The sequence below is a fragment of the Hippoglossus hippoglossus genome, chromosome 6 (genome assembly GCF_009819705.1).
Source record: "Hippoglossus hippoglossus isolate fHipHip1 chromosome 6, fHipHip1.pri, whole genome shotgun sequence".
NCBI lineage: Eukaryota > Metazoa > Chordata > Actinopteri > Pleuronectiformes > Pleuronectidae > Hippoglossus > Hippoglossus hippoglossus.
Window position 1 is genome coordinate 8123582 of NC_047156.1, and position 24019 is coordinate 8147600.

Below are 24019 nucleotides of genomic sequence, written 5' to 3' on the forward strand. Positions count from 1 at the left end.
CAGACCACATTTACAGCACCACACTTATTTTTGCACTGTTAAAACTTAATGCGTAGTATTTGCACGAGCTCAAGCACCTCAGATTTACTCAGGAGCATTTTATGTGGTACTAGATTATATATCGTCCATTGGCCGAATTTTCCATATGAGGGATAGGAAATAGCTCGTAGCCCATGGTTGTACGAACAGCTTTCTATATCTTATGGTTCGCAGGACGTTGTAAAACTTTCATTTCAGAGTTCGTGAACACACTCTGCTCTCTCTCTCTCTCTCTCTCTCTCTCTCTCTCTCTCTCTCTCTCTCTCTCTCTCTCTCTCTCTCGGAGGATCCAGCGTATCCCGTGTGGTGATTCAGATCTAATCTTTGTGGTTTTGCACACTGGGCTTCCTGGCAGACTTCTAACGGCCCACAGATACAAGAATCTTACTTCCAGCCTGTGGGCAGGAACTAGGATCCAAAGTTTGAAATCTTAGTTTTAGCCCTCTTTCTGTTTCCTAGAAAACGTCTAAACAAGCCAACCAGCAACAGCCTGAGGCTACATTCTTACTACAATGTTTACATTTTCAAAAACCATTTGAAACTAAAATGTCCTCAATCCACATGAGTGTTTAAGCACAGTATTGTTAATCATCCCTGTCCATACTATCACACCGGAAAATGGACATCAGACGACCATTCACATACACCAGGCATGTGCGTGTCCGTGTAAACAGGAAGCAAATAGTCTACTCTGCATTTGGTTGCTTAATTACAGGAAATACTACGAGAGAGAAAAGACAATGATGAAAAGAAGGATTAATTATCTTGGCTCAACAATTAACTGGAAGTCTTACTCACGATAAGTGTTACAATGTTTTGCATTTACTGCTGGTAGTCTAGTTTGAATCCAGGTGTTTTTTGACCGCCCACACAACAACACAGCCGCAGAGTTTCCAAACTTCTCATTTTTAGGTGCTCAGAAACGTCTCAGTTTTCGGTGCTCAAAAACCTCTAAGCAGTGTGGACGCCAGGAGTAAACGCAGCAGCAGTGATGGGTTTTAAAACTTGAACGTAATCGTGTGGATGTAGCCTGAGGGGCAACAGCTTTTAAGTGTTCTACTTGAGATTCATTCATGTTGACCAAATATAGAAACTTTCCTCTTTTCCCATCTACACTGAGCGTGTGTCCCAGTGGGATTAATGATGTGTGTGGGTGTTCTTACTCAGTGACTTAGGAAAGCCCCCTTTTACACAGCTGATAAGGTCACTTCCTCTTTTAGCCCCAGCTCAGCGCTACTACTGACCCGTGAGCCACTGCAGCCAGGGGGTCACCAGAGGTGTCAGGGGACAGCGACCAGAGCCCACTTCACTTGTCTATGACAGACTGTGATTTATCAGGCTCTGACAGGCACGTGTGAGAGAGATCAGTGACTTTTTGATGCCTTTTAAATCACGCCTCAAGTTGGCCACAAATATTCAAGTGAATGGTCGATTCAGTCCAAACTAAAAATGTACTTGTAAGGCTTATGAATGCTTCTCTGTCCGCCCACCAACTCAACATGGGTAGTTTGTATCTTGAAAGACATGCTTATACACCTATCAGCAACAACATCAAAACCAGCTACTCGTTTTGATGTTGTGGCATGTCGCTGAATGATAACTTGTCAAATAGATGATTATTTTTAGCCAAAATACTTATAGACCACTTTAAGCTTCTAAATGCGCCTCTTTCACTCTCAAACTCTGTTTAGAGAAGGATCGTAAGGAGGGTCCCCCAGAGCAGGCAAACACATGGATATTTTTAACCCTGTATGCTGAAACCCAGCTGTTGGCATTGCTGAACAAAGCCAACACCATACATTTATTGATGTAAATTAAATGTATTAATGAATTTCACTGTTACCCTTTCTAAAATCGTGCTTTATCCCTCCAACATTGTGGCATTCAGTCTCTTGAAAGCAGGGAGGAGAATGTGGGGTGTGTGGGTGAAGCTGGATGTGTGAAAAACAGGTGTTTTCAAGCCTTTCAAGGGTGGAAAACCAGAGGCCAGGCCGGTGAGTGAAGGATCACATCTGGCCTTTGGATTCCACTGACATGAAATGGAGCAGGAGCATGTGTGTGTCTTTTGTTGTACTAGAGGCATGCTCTCTGAAGGACAGAGGAGATCAGGAGAATGTGGGGGTGATACACACCCAATGACAGCCCTGTCAAACACTGCAGTATTGTGTGACTGTAGACCCTCCAGCCTCCACTCAGGGACAAGCATATAAGCTCCTGGCCCAGAATGAGAGATCGTTTCTGGGTAGGGGAAGTGGCTTTGAAGCATCCCTTTCCCTGAGTCTCTGATCCGTCCAGTCTGTAATGAATGAAGAGGCTGTTAAAGGAGCCAAGGCAGGTGTTGTTGTGTGTGTGTGTTTTGAGTTTTTCACTCAATGCAGCAGCCACAAAGCTGATCATGTCCTTCTGTCTTTCACACTCTCTTTACGGTAGACAAAACAAATCTGCGCGCACAGACCAAATCTGGTTCAAGAATGTCCTCATGTCAGGGCTGAGTTGGTGGGAACACAAATAAAACCAAAAGCTGTGAAAGAAAATGACAACACAGGCAGAAAATGTTAAGGTCTAAACTAGAATGGCACTCAGTAGCGTGCATACCTCCGTCAAGGTCCAACAATCCTCTTAAATTTTATAAAGCCACACTAAATTGCACACACTCATAGATATTAGTTGCGCAAATAACCTTGATGTTTTTCCATCAAGATAAATTAATTATTCCCTGGGAAATTATCAAAAAATACCCTATCTCACAAGGTTAAAGAAAGTGAAAAAACAAAATCTTTGAAATTGAATGGGTTCTTCCCTGAACCATACTGTATCCCAGTTTCATCTATCCAGTGGAATATGCGTAATCTTGCGTAACTATCAGACAAACAAACACAGACAAAAACTTAACCTCCTTGGCGGGGGTGATTAGCAGATTTTTTACATTCTGTAGTTACATAAAGGATTCGGTTGCAAGTAAAAAATTGAAGTCAAATTTGCCAAAAAAGTAGCAGTTGGATTCCTTTGACCTTGTTTTGACAGCATTTCCACCATCGTTGTGAGTGATGGCTCTGCTGACCTAGGAGGAGCTGCGTAATGGTTTAGATAGATAGTTTGGATGGGCTGGGGACTGCCCCGGGATTTGTGGTTTCAGCTGTGATTTGTAGCTGGGATTCCCACATGACATTTGCAGGGTCAACCTCAGAAAGGGAGCCATGGTGGCCGCAAAAGAAAGAATCCCTCGTGCCAATTGGATTCCCTTGCCTCACCCTCTTCGAAGTCTCAGATATTCCTGCCTTTCTCCCCAGCCCCCCCTCAGCCGTATCCCTTCTCCACATGACTCATTCGTATTCCACTAAAGCCCTACATCCCTCAGTCCCACTCCTCTTAACTTATACTCTCATCTCCTCCTCTCTCTTATCCTCGGCCTCTCTCATTGCCAGAGAGAAATGATGCGTTTAGTGCTGGAGCTGTTGGTGCTCGTGATATTCGCGGTGTGGGTGGTGGTGGTGCTGGGAGACGGTCCCTGGTTGGCTTGCAGACCGACATCAGGCCCAAATGACGCAGGCTGGGGTTCGGCGGTGAAGCAAGCCATGGGGTGGGACTGTGGGAACTACTGAGAGTGTGGTGGTGTGTGAATATCTGCCACAGCTGCGAGAGAATATCGATTGAAAAGCTTAAAAAGAAAGATTTAGCTTCTGCTCAAGACGTGCATATTTTAAGCGCGCTAAGTATAGACCAAAGATTAGAGAAGTAACAACAGGAACTTCAGGAGACGTCAAATCAGTGCCTGGATAAAAGGTAACGTTCTCCCTGAGCTGGTTAAGTGCCTGCTGTTTTGATTCCTCCCAAATTGTTTTCAACTGTCATACAAGAAACATAACAGGAGAGCAGTGCTTTAACAGTTGCTGAATGTTTTCTGAACCGATTTAAACTGGTTCATTACACTGGTTTCTGTCTATTTTTAGGTTACCATTATGAACCCTTTTTTTAAAGGCCCTTCTTGGTGAATCACACTACAGGGAGTTAATTTAGCTCTCTTTCCACACACATGCTCATGAACACACCTGCCGACACGTTGGTGTTTTCTCACACAGCCTTATCCGCACTAATGAGACAGAATGTCTGAGAATGGCTCCTACACCTCGGGAGGCACGAGTCTCCTCCGACAATAAATTGGAATCGAGCCATTTCTGAATGAGCTATTCACGTCACTCGTCACGTACATGAACACCTACCAGCTCGTCATGGAGGCCGCAGCAGTTACGGTGGCCTATAAACCACGGTGGTGTTAACACGGTGAGGCAGCTCAGGAGCGTTTGCAGAGCATGAGAAAGTTAACACAATAAGAGGTGTTTCAAGTATGCGGCCGTCACCATTAAATACTTTGCTTTATCTTGTCTGTGCAAGGACGACCCAAGGCCTTATGAAGGTAATGATGAGAGGGGGGGGGGGGATTCTCACAATGTTATGAAAAAATCTCCACACGCCGCATTTATGTTAAGCAAAACCATCATCATAATTACTAAAATACCTGAAGAGACACATCAAAGAAATACCAACAATTTTGATATGCACTGACATGAGAGCACTGTTTTGTTTTTGGCTGTGTGAGGGGATATGCTGAAGCTTGTTTGTGTACAGTTTGCCCATCTGACGTGTTCTTTGTCACAGTTGTAGTCTGTGCTAGAGGCAGCCGTTTCCATTGTGCAGGCAGCGGGGAGTCAGCACATATTATACAAATCGCATGGAGCAGAGCAGGAGAGGGAGAGAGATACGCTTTTTTTTTGGGGGGGTATGAGAGCGGTTTCCCTTCGGTAGCATAACCCTGCCTGTATCATTAAATATATCAATATGGTTTTCATTTATGAAGCCCCGCTCCAGACTGAAGTGACTTTCTCTCTCTGTCTTTGTTTTTAGGAACCAAACATATCAAGTGTCCTGAACCTCTCCCTTGAAAAAACGTTCTCTGGTCTGATGTTTTCCTCTAACTGTCTTTATAAAGCAGTTTGATACGTACTGACTTCATGATGTTTACATCCAGCACATGCAATTCTATACTGTACATGTTTCATAGATTAGCTTTGTGCGGTTGTATTATCTATCCTTGGCTCGAGGTTATTAAACTGTCTGTATAAAATGGAGATAAAAAAACCTGGATAAAGAGCTTTACATATTGCATTAATACATTCAGAGACACATCGTGAAGAAAATATAAATTGAAATGACTAACATTTCATAAAAAGAAAGTTAGACCTCAAAAGAAATCCGAAGTAGGTCGCGATATAAGCGTCAGGTGAATGATTAATGTGGAGGTTTAATGTTCAGTCGAAAGCAGTGGGGGTCATAAATGTTTTAAACCTGAATTTAAAGGTAGTCAAGGTCTGGGCAAGTTCCAGCTTTAGGCACAGTTACATGTCTACTGTGAGCACATGGAGCCGTATCGCAGACAATTTATAATGCAGATAAATGTCTGGAGGCAAGACAAGTATATTCTGTGAAAGGATTTATTGGTAACCTTAGTAGCTTTGAAATAATCTGTCCTTTGCTCTCGTATATATTCAGTCAGCCAGTTTGTTCCCCCTTCCCCTTCTCCTCTTGTGTCATGGTGATTTCAGAATAGGTTGATGGGATTTTTTTTATATGCAGAGGGTTTCTTCTTTTTCAACATCCCGCAGATTCCAATTAGAGGGCAGCTTTCACTGGAAGCACATGGGAATGTCATTTTATGGATGCTAGTCCATCTTTTCCCTTTTGGGAGACTATGAGATGAGGAGGCCTTTTTCCTCAGGCTTTGTAAGTAAGTCACAGACCTGCAATGACTTTCTAGTTCTCTATTAATTTCCACATCCATCCTCTCTCATTTGTGAAGTAAAGGTTGACCTTAGAGCAGCTAATCGTGTTCGCCTTTACCAACTATAGATGCACGCTAGTGAACAGTACATGCCGGTTCTTAAACAATTACATATTGCTCCAGACAAAGCTAATAAAGATCCAGCAGAGATGCACTAAAAGGCAGAAAAACACTCTGTTCTCCCCTTTCACAACTTATATCCATCTCAGCTGGAAAACAGCGATCACAGGAGGGCACAGCGGTGAAAGAACAGGAGAACGTGTTTGTTTTATGTAAGAGTGATGTTATCTCCTTGTCTGCAATTAGTCTGACAACTGGCTGTCGTGGAGAATAAAAGTGCAAACTTGTAATTTGCCTGATATCTGAATATATTTTTGCAGAGAAGTGATTTTCCCTAGATGTGACTTTGTTTTCAAATTCATTAGACTTTGACTTGTGTTTTAAAACTGTGATTGCTGGATGAATCTCCAGAGGGTCCATTTGAAGAGGAAATACCACACATGTCTTAGACCCTAGTTATACCATCAAGTCATGACAGTGGCTGTAGCACCTCAGTGATTTCATCCTGCTGAAAGTTATTTACTTTGTATTATTTCCAGTATATTCTGGATTCTTGTCCCTTTTTGATAAAATGTCTTTAAAGAAGGATGATAACAAGTACAACTATAAGAGGATTCTCCTTTTACCTCCTTCAAACTCATACTTAATTTGTAAGTCTTTACAGTCAGTGTTTCACGCACTACATCTTTCCAACTTGTCAGAACTTAAATCCAATCCTTTCATAACCAGATCTGTTTGCTTCTTTATCCGTGGGTGGATTAGTGTAAATAAAAGGTCACAGTAGTTGGAGTCTGAGGCTGCTGTTGGTCTTTGACCCCTTCAGAACTCTGTTGATTGACGGTACCCTAGAAATTAACCTTTTACTACTAGTTGTACAAGTTTATTATGTAAAATACCTACAGACATGACATGTAGCATCAAGCAAGTAATGTGTACGTGTTGTTCATGTTGTATAATACTGTATTATGTTTTTAAAGCAACGTGTCCATGGTAACAATTAATTCTTAACTTGGTTTTCCTCTGTCTCTGTATTCTTCCGCTGAGGCCTCCACTGGAGTCGGATGCAGTATTTGTTTGTATTAGCCTCATGTCACTGTGTGCTCTGTTTATTTTCCTGAATGCATTGAGCACGGCTCACGTTCCCTTGTGTGTTTACTTGCCCTCAGCGCTGTTGATTATGTGTTACCAGGATTATAAATACACTCTGTAAATATCACCACTGTAATTGTTTTGGGACTCGCATAGGAGCAGTGTGAACAGAGGTTTTTTGGTTTATTTTCTTCCGTGGCCTCACATTAATCATAATAATATCCTCTTGCTGTTTTTGTCTTTCCAGGTGTTTTGTCTCTTCCGGCCCATTTCAGTCCGTACACGGAGAACCAGCAGACGTCTGTGGACAGCAGGGAGGATGCCTATGCCCAACTGGAGCTGAGGACGCTGGAACAGTCCCTGCTTGCTACCTGTGTGGGCAGCATCTCCGAACTGAGTGAGTACAGGACAGTGTGTGTGTGTGGCCCTGTAGATACAGTGTGTTAGCAGGGTTTTCACATTAGATGTATAATCTATTACATTTGTTTTAGCAACCAGAAAGAAACAACAGTGAAACTACAAAACTATTCTTGTCATTACAGATAAGTAATCAGACATTTTTAAAATCTGTCAAAACCACTGTTGTTTCAGACAGCCGAGTGTCAAGCAGAGATGATAGAATATCAGTTTTTTATACCACTTTCTGTCTTGTGCTGAATCCCATCTTGTGCCTTGTTGTGAAAGCTGTCTCTTTTAAACATAAGCGATGGAAGAGTTTAACTGCACATGAAGCACTGGGGAACAAAGTGTTTGTGTCTGTTTGGCAGCAGGATTACACTTAAAGTGGATTTATTTAACGTTGTATATGGACACATTGGTGTGTTTTTTATAGTGTATATGGATCTAATCGTGGAAAGGAGTTTTTTAATGTTCATTATGCTCGACTTGGGTTGGTAAACAAGTGGTTCACACACACACACACACACACACACACACACACACACACACACACACACACACACACACACACACACACACACACAGTGATTGAGTTGGCAGATGATGGAGAGCTGGACTAACTTCACTGAAAAGTGAAAAAAGGACAGGAGTAGAAGTTGGAGGGATACAGTTGGAACGGTATGATATATAGTTTCAGGATGCAGTACAGTAGTAGTTGGTAAAACAGGGTTTAGGTGTGTGTGTGTGTGTGACTTGGCACTCTGGGGAAATTATGGAAAGGTATGGAGGTGAAGAGTGAGGTTGCCAGGTCAAGGTGAGAGGAGGAGGGATGGAGATTAGTGTTGGTTAGAGCGTGGATACGTTTCCTCCTTCAAATGAGCTAACACTCTGCCATTTGTTCCTGCAGCACAAGGCCACGTTCATGCCCCACCGTCGTTAGCAGGGCATTAAGAAAGTGTACACACACACTCTAAAACAGACACACTCTTTCTCCCTCTTGCTCACTGCTCTCTTTGTGCCACATCTCTCTGGTGGTGTGAAGCTGGGCTGTTTTGGACCGGACTGGCATCCTCCAAACTCATTCACGGCTATAACCGCACACACAGGCGTGTGTTCACCGATATGCATGCACACAACAAAAACACAGAGGGGTTGGCACTCTGATCTGAGCCCAAGAGACCAGGCGGACACAGGAGCATCTGTGCTAAGTTGCCCGGTTCTCCTGGATCTCCAGACTGGACTTGGCCAGACACACGAACACACAGAATACATAAACATGATGGATTCTGGGATACTGGACCAGTAAGCGGAATTTTCAAAATTGTTATTGGAATATAGTACAACCAATAGACTTGCACTGAAAGTTATCTTCATGCATGAATGTTTCATTTTCAGCTCTGCAGTGGTCTTCCACCAGCCATGGGAAACTCAGTGGGTGACCATCCACTTAACTTAGGGAAATATTAACAATCTGGATTTCACTAACACAGATAAAAGAGCTTTGTGCTAAAGCCTGTAAAGCAAATTAGAGATTTTGGGTCAGGGAGTATACAGATAAAACATGGGCACGACCTTTTTAGCTGGATTTGCTTTCGAAAACATCTCATTATCTAGTATCTTTGACTTGAGAGGCACATTTTGTCAACATATATTCTAAAAGCAGTCATTTCACAGTTAATTGATATTTCCTGGCTTTCACAGGGAATCCAGTGTAAGATGTAATCTAGTATTTCATATCCTTCTGACCCTCGGAGCTCAGTTTCGCCAGAGGGCACAATATGGGCTGGAAAGCCAGGGAGAGGCTCTCCATCCAGGGCAGGAATTCTAAGGAGACCCCCTGGAGGGACTGCTGGTGGTGGTTAACACAAAGGAGGCCCTTCAGCTTTAAGTGGGGTGTGTTTTGGGAAGGCAACTCCAATCTAAGCCCCCCCCCCTTGAAGTACTTTAAACTCCTCAATATAGACACACACATACACACTCGCTCTGCTAAAATTACCAGCACTGGCCTCTGTGCAGCCTCCTACTCACAATAATCTGGTTAGAAATTAACCCAGGGGTAATTATACTAAATGATCATTACACGATCAACCTGGCCTTCCTCCTCTGTGCTGCCTCTCGCTGCCCTTCCTCCACATCCCTGTGAAGATCCATTCAGTTCAGACTTCCTCTGTTTTGAGTTGTGCGTCTCAGTTAAACAGTTTATACACATTAATACTGCACATGTTAATGTCTTTAAGACTTTTTAACTATAAGAATCTGCCACATGTTCAGTTATCTAAATTAAATAAATCTCACATTGTGCGTCCACAGCAGTGTTTTCAAGACAAACATCAACTACTTCTTGTTTTCCTTCTTTTTAGAATGCGACCATCTCACCTTTCCAGGCCGCGTGCAGTGACTCAAAAGCATTGGCACAGAAACGGCTGAACACTTCATTAGAGTCTGTAATCAACTGTTTGTTAGCCCATTAACTCCTAAAGTGATTGAAGATAAATGGCTATTTAGACTGGCCGTCTGGCTGTGCTTACTGATAACGGCAATACTAATGGCAAATACCACTGGAGACACTGAAGGAGAGGAATGAATAATGGAAGGTTGAATTTAAGTGGTTTAGGAAAAGGGAAAATCCGGACAAATTGGAGGCCCGCAGGGTTTTCACTGACGACTGAGATCTCATGTTATAGTTGTAGTTTTTTAAATGTACAATTTGGTATTTGTTTAGGCCCTGAATACTCATCACAACCCCCCCAAGGGATCTTCTGACCTCTTGCACTGGGTCATTGCATTGAGCAAATGAAACAAGCATGTTTAAGTTGTTTGTGGTACCAAATATCTAATATCTGAACCATCTTTTTCCAGGTGACTTGGTTTCCCGTGCAATGCACCACATGCAGCGTCTGAGCTCCGTGCGCCCGGGGCTGAGTCCAGCTCGCCACACCCGTCCCCAGCAGCCTGTGTCCTGGTCGCCTGATGCCCTCCACACCCTTTACTACTTCCTGCGCTGCCCACAAATGGAGTCCATGGAGAATCCCAACCTAGATCCCCCACGCATGGCACTTAGCAAAGAGAGGTGGGAGTCATGCTTGATGCTTATAAATGCTCTGCAAAGTGTATCACAGGCTGATACACTGCTCTGATGTAGTGATGTGTTCAGTATCCATCCTATGAAAATGTGATTTGGTGTGTTCTTCCTTCTTCTCTCTTAAATTCTAAGCATTGTTTTGTTTTCCTAACTGCATCTGTAAGTAGCAATGATTAGATTTTGCTCAAATACACAAAACCCTACTTCATAAATTAACAACTAGGTTCTAAGGAGCTTTTTTGCAGACCACCTTTCCTTCTCAGCCAATCTCTGATCCCCTGTCCCTCTATTCATAGAAGTGTTAATTTTCTGTAGGTAAATTACAGGTTAGCAGCAGCTTCCAGGTGCTAATGTCAGCCTGACAGAAGGGTAAGTTGCACCCTTTAGAGTGTGAATTAGACTGAAGACTGGTGGTTCAAGAGACTTAAAGAGGTGCTAATGGTCTGTAATTCTGTTAGGGACTCCTCAGATCCTCCTTGGGTTACCTGTGTAAAACAATTAAGATAATTATTGTTCTTATTTCATTCCCAAGACAAGTGGTTGGAAATATTTGGATCGACTTACGTAGCGTCAATATACCAGATCATTTTATACACTTTGAACATTCTGATTATTTTTCTCAGCTCAGCTTTGGCTTAAGATAAGTCTTAGGCAGTTATGTTTCATGTTGTGAAAACGTTTTGTGGCTTTTTCTTCTTAAATTAAGTGATAAAACGTATTAAAATATTGGGTTGTACGACATATGTGCTCACATATGTGCTCATCACAATTTAAATACAAATACACCTTTTATAAATCTGAGAGGTCATCTGCAGTCAGTAATGGAAAGATTATTAGCTTCAATTTGAGCGTGTGATTGTATGTGAGTAAAGGCTGCACATACATCAAAGTTAAGGTCTCAGAAAAAACTTTGTGCGTGTGCGTGTGTGTGTGTGTGTGTGTGTGTGTGTGTGTGTGTATCCGAGAGTAACTTTATGTTATAATGTCAGTAGGAAGTGTTCTGGTATGTGTAAAGGTTAATTACACCTTTTAAACTGATGGATGGAGGCCCGTCTAAAGGTAGCACTCATGCATATAAATAGAATGCAGCTACCACTCAAGTTTGCAGTGGTAATTAGATTGAATGTTGTTTGTGTTTTTCCGCTCAGTTTCAACCTTCTAGAAATCCACGTGTTTGTGATTGTTCAGTTAAAATGAGGGTGTGGCAGCAGTGAGTAGATTATCGTCACATGAAAGTTTTCAGATTAAATCAAACAAATCTGCATCTTCTACTATTGGAAGTACCTAACACCTCCTCACACACTCACACACACACACGCACACTCACCCACACACACACATAGCCAGCTGGCTCTTATACCTTTAATAATGAACCGACACAGTGTGAGTGAGGAAAGGTGGGCTCCTCATTAGCATCAAAGGGAAACGAACAGCAAATACACACCCCTCTTCTCCCCCTTAGTGGCTGTTCCTTCCAAGTCCTCAGATGTTTTTAATCTTGGGTACATATCAGCCCTGGTTTATGTGTGCAGCATGAAATGATTTAGCATCCTGTTAGACTGTATACCTTGGAACATCTGCAACGTGCTGGTTTTCTTTCTGGAGATCTGCTGATGTGCCTTCCTGCCTCAGCATCGCTACATGCCACACTGTGTCTGCGAGTTGTTAGCACGCGGGACGGACTCAGGTGGTGGAGGAGAGCAGTGCGGACCTGGCAGTGATTACAGTTTGAGTGCCTTGTAATGATACGGACCTCTCTCCTTCGACGGGGCCTCCCCATCGGCTCGCCCTCTATTGAAAGCTTTATAAAAATCTTTTGGTGGAAACCCAAAACCTCCAGATCTGTGTGGGCCACATCATCAAACATTACAGCGAGTCTGGTGGTGAGAGTGTTGTTGCAGAATCCTTGAGACTGAGAGAGAGACGCCTTTTTTGTTATGATCCTTTTAAGCTCCTACTTAGTCGTGAGTGATGATCTTGAATTGGAGTATTAGACTGGGTGAAGTGTGGGAGGGCAGCTTCCAATGTGTGTGTCTGCTTATTTTTGTACTCCAATCTTTAAGCCACATTGTATACAATTTGTATTATTAATGTTTAAAGTCATTAAACAATTTATTTTAACAGTAAGCTCACTAGTCTGGGCACTAAAGGGGATTACTTCCACACCCCCGTCTATACAGACCACCCCAACCCCACTCTCTCCTCCAGCCGATGGAAGTCGGCACTAATGGATAGATGTGTTGCTCTGATAAGAAGTAGCCAGCGGTGGTTACTTCCAACCACAGACACACCAGATATTGTTACACAGAGCCTTTATGATAATGATCTAACTCTGTATCGGCGGTTAGCGTTGACCCTTGTGCAGCTCATGATGGGGTCTGCTTTAAAAGACCGGATTGAAGTTACTTACAGACTAAACTCAACACTGGTTTCAGGAAAAGGACACACAGAACATATGGGGTCAGTGTAGTGGGTGTGACGTGGCCTTCAGGGGAGCGTAGCCTTTGCTTTTCATGTTTTGGACAGGTTACAGTTTAAAGAGAGTTCAAACACACCTGACCACAACTCGAGCTGACTGTTACTTTATGACCGGCCAGGTGGCGGCAAGCGGAGGGTGCTTATATGTCTGTGTGCGTTTACATCCTGCTGTTACTGGTGTGTAGCCATAGCATGTCGGGTCAGTGGGCTAGCCGAAAGTGCTATCTGGTTACAGTGGTTACAAGCGTCTCGGCTTTGATGTTGCACTCGCTCTTCGACGAAGTAGAGGTTTGTGTTTCAGGCTGAGGGTATAACCCAGAAACAGGGGTCAGATGGGGGGTGTGTGAGGGGAAGTGGGTGAAATGCAGGGAAGGAGCTGGCAACTGTGTGTAATTAGGAGAAGTGAGGAGTTCTGGGCAGTGTTACTTATACATACAAATTCACGTTTGTGTGTATCTGTTTAAAGGTGACTCATTTTCCACTGGTCAGTGTGAAGGAAAGATGAATTGTGGGGTTGGGGCCAGAGCTGCGTAAGAGATGGCACAGACATGCTCCATCTGCTGAGAGCCACTGGCCCACACACACACACACACACACACACACACACACACACACACACACACACACACACACACACACACACACACACACACACACACACACACACACACACACACACACACAGACACACACACACTAAGATAAATATAAAGTGAAGGACAGAAAAAAATCTCTAGCGGATCAATGTGTTAAGTGTTAAAACCAGGACACGGTTGACTGAAGCCCCTTTGAATTAGCGCCCGTGCTGCGTGCACGCCTGGAAGCAAGCGTGCAGTAAAGTGGCAGGGTGGATGCCTCGTGGCATTCAGGAGGACGGACCGAGAGATCTGCACACATGAGTGAACAGACACACACAGCCCAGTTTGTGTTGAGTGGAGGCCATAAACTCTGATCCCCAAACCCACTGCTCCTCCTCTCCTCAGAAACATGGCTTTCTTATCAGTCAACGCCTGCAGCACTATCCACAATCTGCCAAAACCTGCCACCCCCCCCCCGTTCTCCCAGCTCACACACTCAAACCCTCCTTGTATGCAGTCATCAGCGCTATTTATTCATTCCCTCTCACTCCTCCCTCCTCCTCCTTCAGCTCATTATCCTCTTGTCTGCTTGTTGACTGTCACTCCTGAGTGACGGATGACAGCAGGACCTCTCATCCTGACTGATCAATGACTGAAGCACTGAAGCAACATCTGACAGGATAACAAGAAGACACAATAGATAGAGAACAGTGGACAGCAGCTTCATGAAAGTCCAAATTTTTTTTTATTTTAAGTCAATTATTTAATACAGCTAATACGGAATGACGATAATAATAAAAATATGAAACACAGGTTTTATTCATCAACATATTACTTTACATTATTACATTTCATTTAGCTGACGCTTTTATCCAAAGGGACTTACAATAAGTGCATTCAACCATGAGGGTATAACAACAAGAATCAAGAGAGTACAATTTTCTTGTACTCTTGTTACTCTTGTATTTCTTGTACATATTCTGCTTCGCTAACCCCAGTCCAACTCAACAACCTTCTTTTAACCTTCATTTAATTCCATTAACTAAGATCAGTCAGAAAAACTTTGTTTATATTTAACAGGCACTTTTTACATTTAGAAATGCTCCGATACCGATACCAGCATTTGAAATGCGACCTATATACTACAGAAAACACTGGGTGGGGCATTGACAAATCAATCAAGTCTCAAATGTGCATTAGTTTCATCTACATTGTCGATAAAATTGCAATTAAAAAAAATCTGACTGTCAAACTAGATAATACAAGAAGTTTTGACATACATTCTCTGTATTTGTTTTCCAAAGGTTTTTAATCTTAGTCAGGCTATACAACAATGATAACAATCTTCACTTCTATAAATTATTTATATTTTTTAAATGCACTGCTATCAGACCTGTTACTGGTTTCGGTCAATTCACAATGTCCCAGTATCAGTTACATTAAAGTTTTAAACAGTCTAACATTCACCATTCAAAAGATAAAACAGAGGAGATACACATTACACATCACTAACAGAGCACTGATGAATGAGAGAGCAGTTCTATAGGAAACCAGAGGAGAATAAATGGCTCTCCCTGGGAGAGCCATTTACTATTTACTACTGTACTATCTGTCAGTATACAGCTCATGCTTGTGCCCGTGTGTGTGTGTGTGTGTGTGTGTGTGTGTGTGTGTGTGTGTGTGTGTGTGTGTGTGTGTGTGTGTGTGTGTGTGTGTGTGTGTGTGTGTGTGTGTGTGTGTGTGTGTGTGTGTGTGTGTGTGTGTGTGTGTGTGTGTGTGTGTGTGTTCATGCACTGGAGTGTTTGCATCTCCTCAGTACAAAGGTGAAGCCTCAGCTAAGAATAACATCACAGCAGGAGAAGGTCTGCTTGTTAGCTCGTGATAACACAGCCAGTGTTCAAACAATCATCTCACTCTGACTGAGGCTTTATAGCATCAGTAGGAAACAACAGTGAATCTCACAATAATGTGTCATTGTTCACAGACTCATTCTATGCACATATGGTGAAAGAAAGGCACAGACGAGAAGGGATTAATACCAGATAACCGGCTAGACGTGGCGTTGCAGACGACCATATCACCAGGGGTTTAGAAGAAAAGGTGTGAGAGGAGGACAATGAAGACAGAAAGAAAAAACAGAGCAATTAAATAATGTTGATAACTTTCAGAATACCACCTTCACAAATGGAGACCTTGTGTTCTGTTCCCCCACGATAATCACATATCTTGTAGTTCCCTCAGCGCTCAGGTCAACCATGTCAGTCATTTCAGTTATTTTTTCTTGCAGCTGGTTCTCTTTTCTTGATTTGTTTTTTCCAGCCTGCATCTCAGAAACCGTCTCTATAAATGCCAGGTTGCTGCACCTCAGTTCAGCTCCCTCAGCTTGTACATTCTGTTGGAACTGGTTTAAAAACAGACCCACTATTCAAAAATGACTGCAGTATTTTTCATGTTTATCAAACCACAACAGGATAATTGAGCCACAGCTATTGCTCTCATCTTCAGTCATGGCTTACAGGCAAAGAAAGCTGATGTTTTACACCACAACCTGGCAACCGACATATATAAACACTCATTAGTCATTATGTGGATACAGCTGTTATCTGTGTGTGCACTTGCATGTGTGCAGTGTTTTATATACGTCTGTGTGTGAGTCTGGGTGTGTTTTAAAGGTGACTCATTGTGCACTGGTCAGTGTGAGGAGAAGTTCTGCCAGACACCCATAAGTCATCCGGTTGAGATAGTTTATGAGTTCCCTCTCAACATAACTGAATCATCGTCTTGCACCCGGTGCCGAGCCTTATTAGGGCCAATACAACAGCTGAGAGCTGAGGAGTGGCTGTGTACTCCCAGTGCTGGAGGAAGTACTTTGACATTTTAGTTAGTACAAATAACTAGACAAAACTATTCTCAAGCAAAAGTACCACTACTTGAGTCAAAGGAGGCACTTTCTTTTAAGTACTAAATGTGAAAGTATTTGCTTAGATGAGCCTATTCCTTAATGCAATGCTATGGTTGGATCAGTGAGCCGAATCCTCTCTCATCATTGATTACTTTGTGATGCATCGTAAAAATGAAGTGTAGTAGAAAGTACAGATATTTGCTGGTATTTGTAGTGGATTAAAAGTACAGATACATGAAAAATGTACTTAAGTACAGTAACAAAGTAAATGGACAATGTAAATTACAGTTGAGTACAATCTGCTACCCTGTATGGGTTTCATTTTTTTTTTTTTAACCAAACACATAGATAGAAGTTTAATTATTCATCGCTCTTCTTCACAGGCCGTTCCTGCTGCTGCCGCCTCTGATGGAGTGGATGAGAGTGGCCATTGTTCACGCTGAGCATCGCAAGAGTCTGCTGGTGGACAGTGACGATGTCAGACAGACCGCACGTCTCCTCCTGCCGGGACTGGACTGTGAACCAAGACAGCTGAAGTAAATGAGAACACACACACACACACCCACCCACATACTGTGACACGACAATCTAAAACGACACACACAAATACCAAAGTCTTCAGACAATCCCTTATTTTAGTTTTCTCGACTCCAGTCTCATGTCAGCTGTGTGTGTTTATGAGGTCAATCTCATTAGTTGAGCAGAAACAAAAAGTAATAGCTCAGACAGGGTTGAGCTTCCAGATGTGTTTCCTTTGTCTCATGAACTATTGGCTCGTAATGTTATTGGTTCTCACTAATGCATAATTACCGTCTGCATATGGTTGATGAATGAGCGTTCACTCGCTGTAATGTGGCTCATTAACCTTTTCATGAAGTGTACTCTCATTTCTAAACAGCATTAGATGTAAATATATAAAATGCATGAGCCACAAGGTTGAAACGAATTAGCTGGTCATTCATTTCCTTACTCTCTCTGTGTCTTTTGTCTCCATCAGGCCAGAGTGTTGCTTCAGCTCCTTCAAACGTCTGGACTCCAAAGCTGCCACAGACAAGTTCCACCTAGACCTGGGCTTTCGGATGCTCAACTGTGGGCGCACGGACCTCATAGGCCAAGCCATCGACCTGCTGGGGCCAGACGGGGTCAACAGCATGGACGACCAGGTACTGATCATCTATCTCTTTATGTAGGACATGTGCTGAGTGGAGTATTGCAGCAGAATACATTGGAAATCTCATCCAGAAGTAATATTTAAATCAGTACATAAATATATTTCTCCCTTTTGATCTACTCATTGCTCTCTTTCACTCATGACTCAGGGAATGACTCCACTGATGTATGCGTGTGCAGCTGGAGATGAGGCCTTGGTCCAGATGTTGATCGATGCTGGGGCCAACCTCGATGTGGCGGTATATATACATACTTAAACAATTCCAACACATGGAAATATTTATTTTATATGCACCACATTATACTTACTTCCACAGATACCCTTTTCTCGTGAGTATGGTCTTGGTGCGTAACACTGATTTGTCTTGTGCCTGCAGGTTCCTCCTTGCTCCCCAAAGCACCCCTCTGTGCATCCTGACAGTCGACGCTGGGCCGCCCTCACCTTCGCAGTGCTGCATGGACACATCTCCGTTGTGCAGGTTGGAAACGTTTAAAACCAACCAGATGTAGCTTGTTTAGAAATTCTTCTTTTGACATTTGTCCTGTGTGTCGTAATTTTATTCAAGGGGAAATGACCTGTTACTACATATGTGCAATAACTGCAGTTACATTGTCGTGAGCCAACTTGTGGATACGATGCTAAGTGGATTGACAAATGTGAGGTCGGAGGTCAGGCCGTGAATAAGTTACAGGATGTCAAACATTGCTTAATGTAACAGATGTGGTGTGTCTCCGCAGCTCCTTTTGGATGCAGGGGCCAACGTGGAGGGGGCCGCGGTCCGCAACGGCCAGGAGAGCACAGCCGACACGCCGCTGCAGCTGGCCTCCGCAGCAGGTGGGCGAACACATATGCACATACGCTCAACACAAGGCACAGCTGATGTGGGAGGATTATCTGACTTACATTTGGTCGGTGTTCTGATCGGATTTCTAGTGGCTAAATTGCTAGTTAACGCTAAATTAAACAGGCTACAAGTCCTTAGGGGGGATCAAGAAAAGGCTTTGTCGTAACATTCAGCAAAACAACTAATAGACGATGATCAATGACAAGTAGTGTGTTAGTTCTCCAAAGATCACCGAGATAAACGTGTGATTGAGCTGTGAATGACAGGAATGAGGAAATGAGAGGGCACATGAAGTCACAGTGAGCTGCCTGTGGTTCCGTTACAAGCCTCCGGGCAGCATTCCTCTGTGGGACCATTCTAAACCACACGGTTTGAGTAATAGAGACACAGGCTGTACACAGCACCGACAGCATGTAAACAGAGCCTAATATGAATGCATCTGTTTGTTTGAAAATGCAAAGTAAACGACAACAAACCTTTGATCCCTGCGGTAAAATGTAATCGCCGCGGCAGTAAATGTACCACTAAAAACGTCACACTGTATTTGAATGTGTCTGTGTGTAATTAACTGTTTATTTGTTTCCCAGGCAACTACGAGATGGTGAGTTTGCTTCTGGCCCGGGGCGCCGACCCCTTATCGAAGACCCACGACGGAAATGCCCTCACGTCCTCGCTCTATGAAGACATGAACTGCTTCAGTCACGCCGCCGCACACGGACACAGGTATTTATCCCTCGTCCCCTGACCTGTAAACATTACGCGGAGCACAGCTGCTGACAAAGTGTGTCTGGCCTCATAACTGCACACTGCTTTATGTCAGCTCTGCATCATACTTGACCCTTGAGTTCACATTTTTAGTTCCGGGGAGAGATTCATTCCTTTTATCGTGCGGTGTAATGAAAATCTGTGAGAGTATCAGACTTTGAAAAGGGAGTTCAGGGTCTCCCTCAGCTCAGAGTCCATCTGTCTGCAAACACCAGTTGTTAGTGTAAACCTCTCCACCTGTTCACCGTGAACTCAATGTAGACTCAACGCTTCACATTCCACAGCGAGGGTGACGGATTATATAATCAAAGTGGAGGTCACCGGGTCACAGAAATAAACGTACGCCTTGAAGTTAAGACATTTATTCATGTTTTCACACTTTTTTTCTTTGTGCTTTTCCTTCCTCCCTCTTTCTTCCTCCCATTTATCTTGTCAGGAACGTGCTGAGAAAGCTACTGACTCAGCCGCAGCAAGTCAAAGAGGACGTCCTGTCTCTGGAGGAGATCTTGGCTGAGGGGGTGGAGGGTGAGGAGGCCGGGATCTGCCCTTTCCTCAAACTCTCGCCGCTCCCTACACCTTCTTCCTCTTCTTCCTCTTCTGGCCCGGGGGCTCTGCCAGAGGTGGGCATCCCCAGGCTCTGCAAGGCCAGGATGAAGGCTCTGCAAGAGGCCAGCTACTACAGCGCCGAGCACGGCTACCTGGACGTCACCATGGAGCTACGAGCTATGGGTAACTATTAGACAGCAGGAAGAGGATGAGCTTACTTTTCAAATCATGCTTACTTTGGAGCTAGAGAAACAAACCCCCTCTTTCTAACCAGGCGTACCATGGAAACTCCACGTGTGGCTGGAATCTCTGCGTTGTGCCCAGCAGCAGTCGAGGGCCGGGGTCACCCTCTCCCTCCTCAGAGAGTTCACCACCACCATCAGAGAAGAGGACTACTGTGAGGAGCTGGTCACCGTGGGCCTGCCCCTCATGTTCAATATCCTGCGTACCACCAAGGTACAAACTCACTCATTATCATCAACCATATAATAGTAATAAATTGCCTTTATTTAATATAATCCCCTTCTCCTTGTTCATTTTCTTCCAGAATGATGCCATTATCCAGCAGCTAGCGTCTATTTTTAGTCACTGTTTTGGCCCAGCACCGCTTCCCTCCGTCCCCGAGATGAAGGCGACTCTTTCAGCTCAGTTGGGTGAGGAAACTAGGATTCCTGCGTATGAACAGACTCAGTGTTTCAGAGCAGAAGACTGTACTTGGCTTTATGTTGACGTTCTCCGACGGTTAAAGGGTTACAACTAAGTCTTTTCATTATTGACTAATCTGCTGATTGTTTTCCTGATTAATAGATTAAACTCTTAGCTGAGAAAATATTAGAAAATTATGCTGACTAATACCCACCAAAATGTCCTGAAGCCAAGTGATGTCATCAAATTGCAAATTAGTCAGTTTACTAACACACAAGACAAATACAGGCAGCAAATCCTTGCAGTGGAAAAACTGGAACTAAGAAAACTGTGTTGAAAGTGAACTGAGTTGTAAGGAGGTGCTGATGTGGTTGTCTGCAGACCCTCACTTCCTGAATAACCCGGAGATGTCAGATGTGACGTTTGTGGTGGAGGGGAAACCGTTCTACGGCCACAAGGTGCTGCTGGTCACTGCTTCTGACAGGTGAGGCCAGTTCACACCAGAAGAGACGTTACTACCTAGGTGGTGTGTTTTCTTTTTTTTTGACAAAGATGTTTTATTTCTTTTAGATTTAGGTCTCTGCTGGCGTCTTCTGGATCAGACGGAAGCCCCAACAAGGAGGTTGAGATCGGTGACATCAAGTACAACATTTTCCAGGTAACAAATCTGCTTTCTATCTTCTGATGTTTGACCTTATTTCCTCATTTATGATGTAATTAATCAAAGTTGATGTAAAAAACTGAGACATGCTTTCATACTGTATGAAAAATAAAGTATCTGCTAAATGAGACCTGTGACTTATCTGCAGATGATGATGTCGTACCTGTACTGTGGAGGAACTGAGTCACTGAGGACTAATGTGCCCGACTTGCTGGAGGTGAGATCACTTTACACAAACACACCATCTCTCTGTGTAGCTGTGCGATACTGAATCTTTGTGAAGTTGTTGGCACAACAAAGTGTGTGTTTTCGATTGTAATCTAATGAATTGGAACATGAAAGCTGTGTGTACACTATACACAAAATAATAATTATCCACTCTGGCCCCTTCACATGCAATTTATTTCTGCAGTCTACTGTTCAGAGAGACCAGTTCAAATTACGTTGATGCTGTGCTTTCATATTGTAGTAAAGTGTTTTTTTAAGGGGAATACAATTTCCCCTTAAAAAAATATTTTCTTGTAAATTAACAGTTAAACTTTACTGGAACTGTAAACAAATGTAATTTTACCTGAGATTCCAATTACAAAGATCTATTACCTAAAAGTACTTTTAATTTGTCTCTTAACAATGATGATGAGCAAAATGTTTACAATGTCATAACAACGTACAAAATGCTGCAAAGTAAAAAAGTAATTGTCCTTTGTGTGTGTTACTGAAGTTCGTATGACAGTGTTGATATTTATGTTTTCTTCTGCAGCTGTTGTCGATGGCGAGTCTGTTCCACCTGGGGGCGTTACAAAGACACTGTGAACTCATCTGCTCTCGTCACATCAACCTGGATAACGCAGTCGGCATCTACAAGACAGCAAAGGTAACACACACATTTTATTCTACTGCTATGTGACCTGTGCAAATCTGAATATAAAACTTTATTATCTAGAGGGACCAGGATCAATATAAGCCTCTGTAACTACGGTAAATCACAGGAGACATATTATAGTATTAGTTCAAATGCAACTGAATGCAAGTCTCTGGTGCAGGAAATGATAGTTGTCTTCTTCTCTTTTTCCAGGTCTATGGTTCGCTGGAGTTGAGCTCGTTCTGTGAAGGTTACTTCTTGCAGCAGATGCCTGCTCTGCTGGAGAGAGAGAGCTTCCGGAGCCTGCTGCTGGGGCCCCCGGGGGCCCGACAGGGGAACCACCCCACTTCTACGCTGGTTCACAGCCGGGGAGACTCACCTCTGGAGGAGCTGGAGGCCACGCTGGCTCAACGTCTGCGCTCTCTCTGCGTCACCTCCCGAGTCTGAGGAGAACACGATGCACGCAGGGGACAAGAGGACAGAGAATGTGGCAGCATCGGAGCGGAAGTTTCATTATATCACTGGTCCAGGATCAGATCTGTGGAGAGATGTCCCCATGGTTGAAGTACAGATGTTTTCCTAGTAACATCTGATCCTGGCCTGAGCAACAAGCAGCTTCCACACCGCCGGGACACGCTCCAGTGAAATGTTTGGCAGCAGTTCCATGTTGCTCTGTGGACAAATCGTGTTTGGTGCCATCGCTCCATGTTGACATTTATTGTACAGCATGTTTATGAAGAAGTGAACTGGAAGATGTGATGGTTTTCTCCTCGGCTCCGGAAGCTTCAACGGAGAATCAACAGATGGAAACAACAGGTGGCTCCTCTGGATCGTGAAACACTGCTGCCCTCTAATGGACAAAACTGGCAAAATACACCTCTGCCTTGGAGGATTGGGATCAGTGGCTCTCTTGGTTCTGACAGAAGCCAAGTGACGTGTTTATAGACTGAAGCATCTCCTAAAGAATCATGTGAGACAGCCATGCTGGACTTTTGGCTTTGTCCTATTTCATCTAACTATGCAGAGCGGGGGGGACGGAGGCCAGGACCTCCTGCATCGACGTAAACTCTGGAGAAACAAAAGTACTTTTCGTAAAACCGGTTTAATTTTCAGTTTTGTTTTGAAAGTACAGCCAGAGAAACACTTACTGAAGAGTGGGATGGACATTTTCTATTTAAATGAGAAAAAAAAAAAAGATGTGAGAGTATTTAACGGGGGTGTTCCCTTTTTATTTTGTTTGTAATCCAAGCTAATTATTAATATTATTGTTTTAAAAAAAAGTAGCTTTTGTGTAGCTGAGGTTTTTTCCAGGTACACTAACCCTTTTTGATTAAGCTTATATATCTATGCTGAGGTTTAATGCTTCTACACAGGTACAGCAGCAGAATCCAACGTGGGGTTTGGACGACACAGGATCTGTTGTAACGCTGATTATTGTAATAAACCTGGTGAACAAATCTGCTCATTCTCACTGGTGCAAATGATTTCAATCCTCTGTGGTCGTGTGAACTGGTGAAGACTCGTCTGAAACGAGGGGAACATCGGATGTGAAATAGCACAAACCTACAACATGGAAGTCATTACACGTGCACGCAATTCAATACACAAACACTGAGAATATTTACCTACACAAGTTCAAAAAAAGAAAACTAAGACACAGTAACTGAATGAGTTTATTTGTTTCAGCATTGAAGATGCTCACAGTTGTGTTATATGGGGATTACATCAGTCAGTTTTGTTCCTGCTCTGTCAGAAGGCCGCTCGGGGGCCTCCGAATCATTGGATGTCCTCAGTGCTGCTAGCTTCCCATTGTAGAAAACAGAAAGGAGGGTGAACAATAGGGTATTGCTTTGTGTTTGTAGGATACTGATATCCACTCCCTGTGCCTCTGCTACCCACCAGGTAGAGAGAGCCCCGACCTTTGAGCCTTCCAGAGAGTTTCAGAGTAAAAGGAAGCATTGGTTTTAAAAACGTTGTGCACGAGATAAAGAGGAGGAGGAGGAGGAAGGGAGAGATCAGCAGGAGCGAGGGGGACGATAAAAAAAGAAAGAAAAAGAAGAGA

The 24019-nt window shown here is 43.4% G+C and overlaps 1 protein-coding gene across 1 annotated transcript in view; it reads left to right on the forward strand.

Annotated features, from left to right (window-relative positions):
• abtb2b (ankyrin repeat and BTB (POZ) domain containing 2b) overlaps positions 1 to 23418 on the forward strand; it is a 44140-nt gene extending 20722 nt beyond the window's left edge. Inside the window, exons 2-17 of the mRNA XM_034587298.1 lie at positions 7272 to 7421; positions 10283 to 10493; positions 16847 to 16999; positions 17461 to 17626; positions 17783 to 17872; positions 18011 to 18112; positions 18372 to 18468; positions 19066 to 19201; positions 19680 to 19972; positions 20064 to 20245; positions 20337 to 20442; positions 20816 to 20918; positions 21005 to 21092; positions 21244 to 21312; positions 21856 to 21969; positions 22171 to 23418. Coding sequence (XP_034443189.1) covers positions 7272 to 7421; positions 10283 to 10493; positions 16847 to 16999; positions 17461 to 17626; positions 17783 to 17872; positions 18011 to 18112; positions 18372 to 18468; positions 19066 to 19201; positions 19680 to 19972; positions 20064 to 20245; positions 20337 to 20442; positions 20816 to 20918; positions 21005 to 21092; positions 21244 to 21312; positions 21856 to 21969; positions 22171 to 22404 — 2294 coding nt within the window. The 3' untranslated portion in view covers positions 22405 to 23418. The remainder of the gene's footprint in view (positions 1 to 7271; positions 7422 to 10282; positions 10494 to 16846; positions 17000 to 17460; positions 17627 to 17782; positions 17873 to 18010; positions 18113 to 18371; positions 18469 to 19065; positions 19202 to 19679; positions 19973 to 20063; positions 20246 to 20336; positions 20443 to 20815; positions 20919 to 21004; positions 21093 to 21243; positions 21313 to 21855; positions 21970 to 22170) is intronic.
• Positions 23419 to 24019: the final 601 nt, after the last annotated feature.